The sequence below is a fragment of the Pituophis catenifer genome, unplaced genomic scaffold (assembly GCF_029215685.1).
Source record: "Pituophis catenifer annectens isolate HBS135680 unplaced genomic scaffold, rPitCat1.0.hap2 SCAF_12, whole genome shotgun sequence".
Lineage (NCBI taxonomy): Eukaryota > Metazoa > Chordata > Lepidosauria > Squamata > Colubridae > Pituophis > Pituophis catenifer.
This window is the reverse complement of record NW_027256892.1, coordinates 3,421,069-3,435,365: the sequence shown is the minus strand read 5'-3', so window position 1 is coordinate 3,435,365 and position 14,297 is coordinate 3,421,069. Positions and strand designations below refer to the sequence as shown.

General features: G+C 43.0%; 1 protein-coding gene across 1 annotated transcript in view; it reads right to left on the bottom strand.

Annotated features, from left to right (window-relative positions):
- DOCK5 (dedicator of cytokinesis 5) overlaps window positions 1-14,297 on the bottom strand; it is a 93,995-nt gene that overhangs the window by 67,657 nt on the left and 12,041 nt on the right. Inside the window, exons 8-17 of the mRNA XM_070952288.1 lie at window positions 14,141-14,244; window positions 11,968-12,154; window positions 9,955-10,052; window positions 9,149-9,238; window positions 7,421-7,521; window positions 6,691-6,825; window positions 5,795-5,906; window positions 3,867-3,937; window positions 2,673-2,779; window positions 633-769 (exon numbers count right to left, since the gene is read on the bottom strand). Of these exons, the coding sequence (XP_070808389.1) occupies window positions 633-769; window positions 2,673-2,779; window positions 3,867-3,937; window positions 5,795-5,906; window positions 6,691-6,825; window positions 7,421-7,521; window positions 9,149-9,238; window positions 9,955-10,052; window positions 11,968-12,154; window positions 14,141-14,244 (1,142 nt within the window). The remainder of the gene's footprint in view (window positions 1-632; window positions 770-2,672; window positions 2,780-3,866; window positions 3,938-5,794; window positions 5,907-6,690; window positions 6,826-7,420; window positions 7,522-9,148; window positions 9,239-9,954; window positions 10,053-11,967; window positions 12,155-14,140; window positions 14,245-14,297) is intronic.

Sequence of the window (14,297 nt, the reverse complement as noted above, 5' to 3'; positions counted from 1 at the left end):
CTGCTAAGACTAAAAATATCAAACAAACAAATACCCTTCACGCCATAACCCTAGCTTTTCCTTGGGAAGTAATATGTCTAATTATGTATATTTTGATGTGAAAAATATACATTTGAAAAGACTAGGGCTGCAAACTAGAAGTCAGCAATATATCCTGGAGAAGCAAAAAACATTTCGATTTTTATTAAAATTAAACCACATATAGTAAATTAATTGAGCCATGGTGGTGCAGTGGTTAAAGTGCAGTACTGCAGGCTACTTCTGCTGACTGCTGGCTGCCTGCAATTTGGCAGTTCAAATCTCACTGGCTCAAGGTTGACTCAGCCTTCCATCCTTCTGAGGTGGCTAAAATTAGGACCCAAATTGTTGGGGGAAATATGCTGACTTTGTAAACTACTTAGAGAGGGCTGTAAAGCACTGTAAAGTGGTATATAAGTCTAAGTGCTAATGGTATTGCTATTCATATAAGTCACCAAAAGTCAAGAGTCATCCATTCATCCATCCATCCATCCATCCATCCATCCATCCATCCATCATGCAGCAGTTCATTTTCATTTCCAAAGCAGCTGCTCTACAAAGTTATAGACAATGTTACTCTCGAGGAAGGCTGGAAGAAAACAACAGGTACTTACCACCTCTTTCCGATCGAGTACCTCAAGAATATTGCTAAGCAGCTGTGAGCAGGCTTCATGGTCAGGTTTGTGAGAATTATCATCCAGTTGTCCACTGAGCTGGTCTACCAGCAGAGGCAGAAGAATGTCACGGCACTCTGGGATACAGAATGAAGAAGAAATATGGGAACCACTCGACAGAGCTGCCTCTGCTTGAAACGACTCAGGTACTGATCTCCATTTTAATATAATAATAATAATAATAATAACAACAACTCCAAAAACAGAACCAACATTTTGCCCATAATTCAGGAATAGAGGAAAAACGTAGACCTCCAAAAAGTTCTGAGTTGTAATTTTGAACTTCCTTATGATATGGAAAGCTGTATTTACCCCGTCACTTACACCACTTAAAAGGCAGGGTAAATAGACAAAGAAATAGGGCAATTGATAGTACAGTGCCTTCAAGAGCCTTGATAGTACAGTGGTTTAGTGCACCCTGTTATTAAGACCAGCTGCCTGCAATTTCTGCTGGTTCGAATCTCACCAGGCTCAAGGTTGACTCAGCCTTCCATCCTTTCTAAGGTAGGTGAAATGAGGACCCAGTTTGTGGGGGCAATAAGCTGACTTTGTATAAAATATACAAAAGAATGAAGGCTATTGCTTAACGCATTGTAAGCCCCCCTGAGTCTCCGGAGAAGGGCGACATATAAATCAAATTAAAAAAAAAAATCCTTCAACTGTCAGTCCACAGCTCCACAGACTCCAGTTGCCTGCACTGGTTTATCTATGACCCATGGTAGAAGATACCATTATGCCCCACTGAGTTTGTAGAGCAGGGGCCAATGCACTCCCACAGAGAGGGGCTCCTCAGGGTGCCGTCGGCCAAACAATATCGACTGGCGACACCCAGGGGGAGAGCCTTCTCTGTGGGGGCACCAGCCCTCTGGAATGAGCTGCCCCTAGATGTGCGTATGATCTCCGACCTGCGCACCTTTCGCCGCACCCTGAAGACTCTCTTGTTTTAACAAGCCGGGCTGGCCTAACATGAATATGAATTTTAATGGGTGTATGTTAGTTTTTTTAATTTGTGGGCCAAATTTTTGTATATTTGATTTTAATGGTTTTTAAATTTTGTAAATTTTATGTGTTTTAATATGGCTGTACACCGCCCTGAGTCCTTCGGGAGAAGGGCGGTATAGGAATCTAATAAAAGTAAAGTAAAAGTAAAGTAAAGTGTCAAACTCAAGGCCAGATCTGGCCTACAGGATGCTTAGATCTGGCCCATGGAGCCACCCTGGAAACAGTGAAGGACTGGCCCACGGTGCCTCTGCCAGAGAAAACACGCGGCCCTCCTGAGCTTCGTTTTTGCTGGCAGAGCACTGCATGAGGCCGTCGCAGCCGAAAATGGAGCCTGGGAGGGGTGTCCCTGACACAAATGATGTCGAGCTGGCCACACCCACCCAGCCCCCAAGGTCAAACATAACCCTGATGTGGTCCTCAATGAAATCGAGTTTGACACTCTTGTTGTAGAGCAGTGGTGGCAAACCTTTTTGGCACCGAGTGCTGAAAAAATCGTGTGGAAACGTCGCGAGTGCATGTGTGCGCTCGTTGGGGCTGGGCTCTGGAAAAGCCAAACTTCCGGGTTCTAGCGCGCATGTGTGCCTGACGATCAGCTGGCTGGTGTGCAGGCCGGTTTTCAGCACTGTTACATGCGCGAAGGCATCGCACTCCGGAAAAGCCAAACTTCCAGGTTCTGGCACGCATACGCACCCGACAATCAGCTGGCTGGCACGCATGAGCACACCAGGTTTTGGCACTGCCATGCACACGAAGGACAGATGATCATCGCGCGTACATGCACCCCAGAAACCCAGAAGACAAACAGGCAAGGCTGCACGTGCCTGGCGACATGGCTTCATGTGCCGCTTTCGGCACGCGTGCCATAGGTTCGCCATCAAGGTTGTAGAGCAATTAGCATTTTGAGAGTTCAGTACATCATTGGAATGCTGAAAATGAGAAAGAGAGAGAAAGAGAACAAGAGAACAAGATCTAACTCACCAGACTGACGAAAGAGGTCACTATCCACAATCTTGGTCATGCAATTGAGCTTCTGACGGACAAGCTGATTATCGGGGATGCTTTGAATAAATTTGCTAAAAAGGACACTGAAATAGGTTCAGGGAACGGGAGTAGAAAGAATATTTTATTCCGTTAATATTCTGGACACTGGTTTAGTTAACAGTTATAGAAGGCAGCAACTTGACACACCTGTAAAATAACTTTCCAGGGTAATGTAATGGAATAACATGTGCATCGTGGTATTGTCACCCAAATGGTGGAATTATAATGTCATGATATCTGATGTAAATATGTTGTTGTTGTTCAGTTGCTAAGTCAAGCCTCACTCTTTGCGACCCCATGTGTCAACTTGCAAAGCATCCCTGGCCTGCTCTCGAGTTGCCATAGGCAAGGGGGATGGGAAACCGATGAAGCAGCATGGCAGCAAAAAATAAAAACACATTCCAGACATATCTCTCTCAAGGTTGTCTCCCAGGGTTACCCACAGTGGCCGAAGGGGAGTGATCTCTACAACCCGCAAAATTGCTCTGTTGGCGAATGTGATTGATGACACACTCTGGGGGGAGGGGGAAATCAGGGTCATGATTGGGGCGTAAATTACGTGGGGTCAGAGTTAGCTTCACTTGGAACGTGCAGACATGAAACGCCTAATAAATAACTGGATTTCTTTTGAAGCTTGGCTCGAGGCTCATGATTTAATTAGGGCATCCATCGGAACCCTGACGCCATGGACCATAGAATGCTAGGCTCCTCTGTTTTCCACTGACTCCCAGAGTTTGCCCAAATTCATGTTCATTGTGTCGATGACACTATCTAACCATCTCATCCTCTGCTGTCCCCTTCTCCTTTTGCCTTCAATCTTTCTCAACATCACTGTCTTTTCCAAGGAGTCCTTTCTTCTCATTTGGTGGCCTTTGCACTGTGATGTCATGGTGCACTTGTTATTGGTTTCTCTTTCTCCCCTCTCCCCATGGATGCCCTTTTTCATAGGGACTCCTTAACCAAACATCCTGACTGAATTTTATCTTCCCATTTCCAAAACTTTGTGCCATTCCCCTCCAATAAGAAAAGAAAAAATGCAATACGGCCATAACTGTTATTGTGAGCTTTTTGCAGCAACTCATTCAATTTGATATCTACTTGTCATCGATAAAAGAGTAGGAAATATGGTACCTGAGTTCCACTGGATCAAAGACTAGTTTGACATCATTAATAATGCTTGGCAAATACTTCAAGGCAGCACCCTGGAACAGGCAAAAAGAAGGCAAATTAAGAATGAGATCTCCATTCTAAAAAAACTTAATCATTCTCAAATAAAGGATTCTTTAGATGTGTGAACTTTTCTGCCACATAGATCCTGATCCGAATTCTATGAACTCAAAAAGCTCCTATATGTTGTCAAACCTTGGATCTGGCTTTCTGAACCCAATGCCCTGAAATACTTTACAGTAGTGGCCAAAATTGTGGAAACCTTTTGGGAAAAGTGTATTTTTGAGATTTGATGGCTAATAACACCATTTTTGGGGGGGAGTTTCAAAATAATCATGTCCCACTGCTGGAATGCTCTGGGAATAGCCCAGACCTTAACCCAGTTGAAAATCTATGGAGCCAACTAAAGAAAGTTTTTAGTCAGAGGCCACCCAGCAATAAAACCCAGTTAATTGAAGCAATCATTCAATCTTGGTTTCACATTATAACAGCTGCAGAACTAAAAGACTTAGTTCACTCCATGGGAAGAAGTTGTAAGGCTGTAATTCATGCTAAAGGTTACCCAACTAAGTATTAACTGACATGGTGATCATTTTTGTACATCTCGTTTTTTCTACGTGTTTCACTTTTCCTCTTTATACTGTAACTGCTATTCTAATAGCAAATCCTTCCTAAAAGTTATTGCATTACATTCTTGATTAAATTATCTTTCCATTGATATATAATTTTATGGTGTTACTCCCCCCCCCCCCAAAAAAAAGTGATGTTATTAGCTAGTTTTAGAAAATACACTTTTCCCAAAAGGTTTCCACGATTTTGGCCACTACTGTAGAACTTCAACTTTCAGCAGTATGGTCCTACCAACTGAGAATTCTGAGACTGTAAGCCCAACATGTTGGAGAAATCCGTGGGTGGAGAAGGCTTTAAGAATGAATTAGATCAAGGGTAGGAATTCAGGCTACTGATCTTGTATACTTTGGGTCTGCTTCTAAAAATAAGTTCTATACCCATGGCTCCATTGTGCTCCAGTGTTCCTCTGAAGATCCCTTCAGAGTGTTCCGTATGGAACAACTGACTCTGTTGTTAAGAGGCTACAGAGACCCATGTGTCTTAATTGCAGTGGAATGGCTGTTCCAAGTAGATCTAAGCAAAACAATAGGGGAGAGATGTGGGCTCTCTTTTTCCATGTACCCTAACCTGCTGTTCTGTCCCCATCCCACACATGCACCCTCACAGATGGCCCGGAGTTAATAAGCCACACGACAAAGTCTTTGAAGATAAAGCTGGCAGCAACCCAGTGGCTAACTGCCAATTCAGACTTTACTCACACAAAACAAAGATTAGACTGCAAGCATTCCGATAAAGCAGGCAAAGTTTCAGCAATACAAGGATTAATCCAAATGCAGTCCGACAAGGCAGGCAGAAGTCCAGTAACGCAGAGATCATGGATTATTTCTAGTTTTTGCTCGTCACAAACTGAACTGGCCACCACACCCACATTTATACCCTGTGGGGTGTGGTCCAGTGACTCAGCTAATCTCTGGCATGCCTTCCCCTCTGCTGCGCACTCTTCTTCCTGCGCCACTGTCGAGGATCCAGCCAGCACTTATCTCCTTTGTCGCTGTCCACCTGTGGCTGCAGGGACGTGCTTGGCTTTGGGCCTATCTCTTGGCCTTCGGTGTCCTCCAGAGGCATTGCCAGAGAGGAGAGTCCTGGAGAGGGAGGCCTTGCCAACTCCTCTCCCTCACTCTCAGAGTCTGCATCTGTTGATAGCCCAGGCTCAGGCAACGGAGCCACAACACCTGCTGCCTTGAAGGAACTCCCTTTTTCCTGCTCTCTAACAGCAGAGCTGTCCCCGCCACAATAAATTCAGACTAGTGGTTTGAACCCACCTTGATTTTGACAGCTTCTTCAAGTGGTCTATCCATGAGGACATTAAAGGAGAGGAATAGCTTGCGAATGGCATTGTTAAACTCATCCCCATCTTCACTTTTGCCATAAAATCTATAAAAAAAAAAAAAGTAAGGAAAGTATGAAGGACATGGCTTTTGAAATGCCTTTCGACCCCTTTACCAGCAAAGGTTAAACATTTCTCAGTGTAAGTGAAGCTGGAAGAATGGGGCAGGTTGCATAAACTGAAGTCTGGGTCACACGAGGGAATAAGATTTAAAATAGGGCAGTTACTAACACCCAAACTGCAGTTCAATTGCCTTCTCCATAGGGATGCTCTAAGGAAATTGGGGGTGCATGAGTGGGTGTCCCCCTCCTTTGTAGATTTCAGGTTAATCTGGTCTAATTTTGTTCCTGATTCTTGTTTTCCTGGCTTCTCTCCATACCTGATTTAATCCTATTCTAATCATGTTATGGGAAATTATGATGATACAAAGACAGTGTATCAAATCCCTTTATATAATTTACAAATGTGCCAACCCCTAGGTTGGCCTCCATCGCTACCGGATCAGGCGATCCGGTCTGAACCGAGAGCATTTCACCCCTGATGCAAATGCGAGTAGATAAATAGGTAGCACTTTGGTGAGAAGGTAAGAGCTTTCTGTGTGCCACAGCACATAGTCATACTGACCAAATGACCATGAAAGCATCTTCAGACAAAGCTGGCTCCTTGGCTAGGAAACAGAGATGAGCACCAGCCCTTAAGAGTCAGACATGACTGGAAAGGGGAAACCTTTATCTTTTTTACCTTTTTTATCCAAATTAATAATGGTTGCCTCGTAGCTGAAACGAAACATTTGAATGGAGTCTGTGGGCTTGTTGTTGTTTTCTCACTTACCCTAGGTAAAGAACTCTTGATTGTACTATGAACCTGAAGAGGTACTTCAAAGCTTTCAGAGCAGCAAATAGCAAATCTGTCTTAGTGGAATCATCTGCATTTCCAACATAGAAATTCAGAACCTTGGTGAGTTTTCTAATGAGAAAGAGAGAAAAGACAAAGAGAAATTATAAATTCAGCATCAGAACTTGGCTACTTTTTCCTCATCTCCACGGTACCACCCTGGATCCATAGTACCTACAAGAAAAAATGCTTTTAAAAGCCTCTGACGATCCCAGCTGAGTTGCCTGATCGGCAGAGGCATTTAAAAGAAAAAAAAGCCTCTGCCAATCAGGCAACTCAGCTGGGATCATCAGAGGCATTTACAGTAAAAGAAAAAAAAGCCTCTGCTGATCAAGCAACTCAGCTGGGATCGTCAGAGCCTTTAAAAGCATTTTTTACAACCTCTTCGCTGAAGAGGTTGTAGAAAAAATGGTTTTAAAAGTAAAAAAAAAAAAGTTGGCCACGCCCACCCAGTCACATTACCCCACCACCACCACCAAGCCACGCCCACAGAACCGGTAGTAACAAATTTTACATTTCACCACTGGTGTGAATGCATTTGTAAAAGAACCTTCGCATGCAAGAACATTATAATTTATTTATCAAGAGCCTGGAAGAATGGTAAGCACTGAATGACTCTTGCTGGGGTACAAAATACAGCCAGCCGTTCATGAAACATTATACTTACACATAGGCCAGGGTGGCGCTAAAGTGTTTATAAATGTAGGTTTCCAGTACAGGATTAAAATGCTGAAACTTGATATCTCCAATCAAGGAAATAATAAATACCTAATTACAGAAAGAAGAAAAAAAAATTCATAAATGATTTAACCCAGCAAAACAGGTATGCTATATTTGATTTCGGTTTCATTTCTCTCCGTGCCAAGAACAAAGGACTTTATCCTTTCTGAACTGCTTGAAACAGCTGGAGTCAGGATTATCTAGGGCAGTATTTTTCAACCTTGGAAGCTTGGAGATGGATGGACTTCAACTCCCAGAATTCCCCAGCCAGCAGCGAGAAACACTGATCTAGGGGTTCCTGTAATTCTGTATTGGTACCCTGAGCAATAGTAACACTCAGAAATCCAGTGTGCAAAGAGAAAGTTTCCTTAACTTGTTGCAATATGTGTCTTGAGGCATAGTTCTCATGCCTAAACATTTGGGGGAATAAATGTTTGTGTGATTGCACAATATCAAGTGTGAGCATTATAGAGGTGGTGAACAATCCTCCTTTCCCAATAATACTCTTGACAGCTTAATCTATCCATTTTTTTATCATACTTTCATGATTGTGCATCATCATCATCATCATCATCATCATCATCATCATCATCATCATCATCATCATCTAGATTTTATATCCCACCCTATCTCCAGGGGCTCAAGGCAGCTTATATGGGAATTTTACTTATTTTATTCTCACAGTCCTATGAGATGGGGGTGGACTGAAAGAGAAAACATGTCCTATTGAATCAAAATTACCAATTTGTTTTCACAGATGAGAATGGAACTGATTGGCCCTACACTGTAGCTCAAGAAAGTAGAAGTTCCTAATTTGGTAGTGACGTCCTTCATAAATCCATCCTCAAATTACTGATAGGTGATTCATATATCCATAAATGCTAAAGTCTCTTAAGTGTTCATCTGAGGATGCAGAAAAATTCAGAGATTGGATCAAATAAATAGATCTTTCTCTCATAGATCTCAGCCATGTTAGCTAGGAAATTCTGGGAATTGAAGTCCATACATCTTAAAGAGAATGAGAAACAGTATAGTGAAGCAGCTGGGATGTTGGATTTGAACAAATGAGCTCTAGATTCAAGCCCCATTGATTCTAACTGAGCAACTTTGGCCTAATCACTCTTCCTATCAATTCAATCTCAGTGTCAAGTTTCCGAAAGATGCCCTAATTAATTCATGAGCCATGATCCAAACTTCAAAGGAAATATATTCATTTATTAGGAGCACCATTCCGGCAATACTCGGATGCAGTTAGGACTGACCCTACATAGATTTATGTTCCCCTACGACCCTGTCTCTCCCCTCCTCTCTGGCCATGTCATAAATCACATTCTCCAATTAACCACTTTGGCTAGCTGTGAAACCTAACACCTTCCTTCTGATTGCGGTCAGGAAGAATGTATGGAATTCACTTCAGTTCTCCCTCCCTCCTGCTCATGGCAACTTGAAACTCAGATTGTTTGTTTTAATGGCAAGGTTGTTTTAATGGCCTAAAATTAGGGAAAGGTCTGGTGGATAGTGCCCTTGAGTGTCTATCAATGAAGGACATCAAAAGCAGACACTTAATATAGAGGATGATAGGGAAAGTGATTAGGCCAAATGTCTGAATCGACACTACGCTACTACTGGTGAATAAAGATATGATGAGGGGCATCCAGGTAGACGGAAAACTTACCAATGCATCAAATACAAGAAAATCGTAGGATTCATTGTCAGACATCTCCATCATTATACTGAAAAGTGCATCAAGTGTATCTTGTAGAAACTAGAAAAAGGAATAAGAAGGGAGTTGAAGATAAAGAAAAGATTTAAGTTTTACCTGCTGGAATTTTTGCCTGATCTCTGCAATCGTTTTCCTAATCAATTTTAATAATTTGAGCTCAGGGAGTATTGTTCCTTGACTTTTTTTTCCAGTCATGATTGTTACTGGAGAAATATCACATCAATACTGTGTTTCCCCGAAAATAAGACCCTGTCTTATACTTTTTTGAACCCCGAAATAAGCGCTTGGCCTTATTTTCGAGGAGGTCTTATTATTTTGGGGTGCGTAGAGCAAGATGGGGCTCCTCTTGCCATCTTACCTGATTTCCAGCTCTGTCTCCCTAACCCTAACCAGAGGAAATGGCGAGGACCAGCTGGACATGCGGTTAAATATTTTCGGTGAGGGCTTATTTTTGGGGAGGGCTTATTTTTGGGGGGGAGCTTATTTTAGCGCATGCACTCAAAAGCCCGATTGGGCTTATTATCTGGGGGTGTCTTATTTTCGGGGAAAACAGGGTACTAAAAAGAAAGTGATGTTTTGATACGAGTAACATAGATAAATTTGTGGGATGAAAATAGTCAAGAAAAATACTACATTTCTCCTCCAAACAAAAGAGAGTACTTACTTTGTTTCATGTTGTTCTCCCAAAATACGTTAAATGGGACCCTGGTCCTTAAAGACTTACCCCAAAGGTTTGCTCCCATGTGGCCCCTTTGTACCTTAACAATTTCTCCTCCTTCCACGTCCATCAGCTTCTTCAGGTTGTGTCCTATATGCTGAGAGTTTGAACGCCAATTCAACAATCCTAGCAAGTCAACTGGGAAAGGCAAAGTAGCAAAAGTCAGACCGCCATAAGGAACAGATATATGAGTTCTGGCAATGGTCTTATTTAAGAAGAAGGACCCACAAGAGATTTATTTTCTGGTATTGAATAGCATTTTTGGAAAAGAGATGCGAAGTTTAGTGCTGGAAACCGGAATTCGTTTTTCTGAAAATGACCACTTTGGATTGCTAAACGTCTATGGAGATTCTCAGTCATCCAGGCCATGGTTGTCCCTAAGGTGCTTTTTCAAGAGGCAACTGGACTTTCTAGTTTTTCTTTGAAGATGTTTTGCTTCTCATCCAAGAGCTGGAAAAGCATTTTGGATGAGAAGCGAAATGTCTTCAAAGATAAACCAGAAAGTCCACCTCTTGAAAAAGCACCTTTGAGACACCACTTTGGATTGTTTTAGAACAAGCAAATGTCTAGGCTTGGGGGACTGAGAAGATAGACATGAGGGTAATCAGAGAAGATTAAGTCAAGTTTCAGAAGGCAAAGAATGACACAGATATTCTGTATATACCAGGGGTGAAATGCTACTGGTTTGCTCCGGTTCGGGAAAACCGGTAATGATAAAAAAGCAACCGGTTTGGGCAAACCAGTAGTTAGCCCGGTAGTTAACTACTAGTAGCTAGCCTGGCAGTTAAAAAACTACCAGTTCCTCCAAACCAGTATTTCCGACAATCAGCTGTGGCGTGGGGTTTAGCTTTGCTGCTTTCTAGCAAAGCTAAATTGCGCGCCACAGCTGATCCCCCCCCTCACTGTTCTACTTACCTTCCCAAGCCTCCTTTCGGTGCGTACTGTGCATGCGTGTGCGCATGCACAGCACGTGTTTGGTGCACACCGCCCATGTGCATGCAGTGTGCGATTGGAACGCAGCACGCATGTGCGGCCAGCGAACCGGTAGCAAACCGGTTCAGATTTCACCACTGGTATATACCCAGAAGGACAGACATGGTTGAATATCGTATAAACTGCATAGGATTTCCCCCTCGCTCTGAATAAGAAATATGGCATTCATAAATAATTTAACCCTGTGATCACAAACCTATGGCACGTGTGCCTGAAGTGGCACGCGGACCCATGTCACCTGACACGCAGGGCATCGCCGTTTCTTTTCCAGGTTTCTGGCACACATGCACAGACCGTGATCAGCTGGCCTTTTTGCATACAGCAGGGCCGGAAACTAGAAGAGCTGGTCTTCCATTTTCCTGCGTAAGCATGCATGCTGGCCAGCTGATTGTCGCATGTACATGCGCGCCATAAACCCAGAAGAGTAGCTGGCTGAAACTGGAAGTTCATTTTTGGGTACGCACATGTGCCCTGGGCAGCTCCTCTTTCGGGTTGTGGCCCAGATGTGCACAAAGCACATGTGCGCACTCCCGTTTCAGCCCTCAGTGCTGAAAAGGTTTGCCATCACTGATTTAACCCATCAAAACAGGGTATGATATGTTTGATTTCAGAGAGAAGTAAAAAAATGCCCAAAGTGAGTCTCCTTGGAACATCCTTTACTTTATAACATGCAGTAAAATCAAAATTTGGGAAATCCTGTCCAAGGCTTTATTGCTTATAGCCCACATCTTGATGGTGATATATACAATTTCTGCAAAAAAAAAAAAAAAGGGATAGAACTTTTCCCCTCTGTGTCCATAATTTAAACAAGGATTATTCAATAATCCTAAAGGATATAATATTCGAAGTAGATCTTTGCATAGCACAACACTAAAAATGAAATTAGCTGCCACAAAGTGTAGTGGTGGTCACCACTTTGAAAGACGTATGGTCAGAATTACAGAAAATACAGAGAGCAATGGCTCCGCCCAGTTTTGTTATACTGGTTTCATGGGATAGTTCAAGATGTCCAATCGCAACTTGCCTGCCATTTTTCCAATTTGTCTACAGCTGAACCTACCGTTCTGTGTCAGTTTTGTCGAACAGATGAGTGTTGCAATCTGAAAGCTGTCCTTGGTGCTATCTTTATTCAGAGTAAAATTGGCCGTGTGTTGCTTGGATGCAACTCCATCTCTGTCTTCTATCTCCATCTTGGTGCTGGGAAGCGTCAAGTAAAACTTAGCATCTTCCATTTTTTTGTTCTCACCCTGACAACAGGAAACAAGGGACACCAAAAAAAAGCATTAATTATTAACTGTATTGGGTATTAACCATTAATAGTCGAGCATCAGGTGCAAGAGCTGTGCTGGTGCAGTGGTTAGAATGCAGTATTGCAGGCTAACTCACTGCTCACTTTGAGGAGTTCGACCCCAACCAGCTCAAGGTTGACTCAGCCTTCCATCCTTCCAAGGTGGGTAAAATGAGGACCTAAATTTATAAACTGGGTTGATAAAATCAGAAATGAGGAGGTAATAAGCCGCCTGGGAAAGCCAAGGGAAATCATCAAAACCATAGAAAAGCAAAAGAATATTTTGGATGTGTGATGCGACACCGAGAAAAAATACGGCATACTTCACTTAATCCTCCAGGGAAAGATTGAAGGCAAACGAGGTTCAGGCAGAAGAAGAATATCGTGGCTTCAAAATCTAAGGGACTGGTTTAGACAAAATTCAACAGCACTTTTTCGTGCAGCCGTTGATAAAAATAGGATCACCAACATGATCGCCAACGTCCAATAATGGATATGGCACAAGAAGAAGAATAGGCTGACTGTGTAAACTGCTTAGAGAGGGCTGTAAAGAACTATGAAGTGGTATATGACCACTATGAAGAGCATATGATGGCCGTGGCCAGGGGGGCCTTTTATCAGGTTCGCCTGATTCGCCAGTTGCAGCCCTTTCTGGACCGGGACACCTTGCGCACGGTCACTCACGCCCTTGTCACCTCCTGGCTGGACTATTGTAATGCTCTCTACATGGGGCTCCCCTTGAAGAGCACTCGGAGGGTCCAACTGGTCCAGAATGCGTTCGCGCGGGTGGTTATGGGCGCAACTCGTTGTGCCCACGTGACACCCCTCCTGCGCGAGCTGTACTGGCTCCCAGTGGTCTTCCGGGTGTGATTCAAGGTGTTGGTCACCACCTTTAAAGCGCTCCATGGCATAGGGCCCCAGTACCTTCGAGACCGACTTCTGCCATCAATAGCCTCACACCGGCCAGTTCGCTCCCACAGAGAGGGTCTCCTCAGGGTGCCATCGGGCCTTCTCTGTGGGAGCCCAGCCCTGTGGAATGAACTGCCCCCGGAAGTGCATAAGATCTCGGACCTCCGGGTATTTCGCTCTGCACTGAAGACCCTGTTGTTCCGCCAGGCCGGGCTATCAACATAATAATTTTAAATTGGGGTATTTTAAATTTCTGGGGTTTTAAATTGAGCCAAATTATTTAATAATTTTAAATTTTAATTGATGTTTGCCTTGTGTCTTTAAATAGGCTGTACACTGCCCTGAGTCCTTCGGGAGAAGGGCGGTATAGAAATAAAATTATAATATAGTATACTACTATACAATATAAGTCTAAGTGTTATTGCTATTGCTATTTTTCTAAGGAAGAAGAGTGTAAGAAAGAATGTCATAGTTTCTTTTACATATATCCAAGTCAGTGGACTCCGAAACTCAAGGGAAGCAACACAACCATTCAGGTCCTTATGCAACAGACACACAAGCATTCAGGACTAGTACACACTGCTCACTACTTCATTTTTTCTCAGTCCTACTCCGTCACCACCTACTGCTTCTTCAACTTCTACTTCTTATGAGTCCTACTGCTGGAGAACAAATTTTGTAGGCAGCCTGTCTCTCCGCAAAGAGATTTGAATGGATTAAAGAATCAAAAGAGCCTTGGTACTACAGTGGTCTAAAGCACCCTGTTATTAAGAACAGCTGCCTGCAATTACTGCAGGTTCGAATCTCGCCAAGGCTCAAGGTTGACTCAGCCTTCCATCCTTTCTAAGGTAGGTAAATTGAAGACCCAGTTTGTGGGGGCAATAAGCTGACTTTGTATAAATATACAAAAGAATGAAGGCTATTGCTTAACGCATTGTAAGCCGCCCTGAGTCTTCGGAGAAGGGCGGCATATAAATCAAATTAAAAAAATAATAATAAATAAAATAAATAAATAAATAAATAAACAGAACCATACCTTGTAGACTACTAAATTATGCCTGCCGTCCTGCAGAGTGGTGCCATCTACATTCATCAGCTTCAGGAAGGCCATCCCAAAAGCCCGTTCGGATTTATCTCTTGCTGCAGAGAAACAAACATCAGTAGAAATCTCCTGCTAGTGCTTTTTTTTTTTT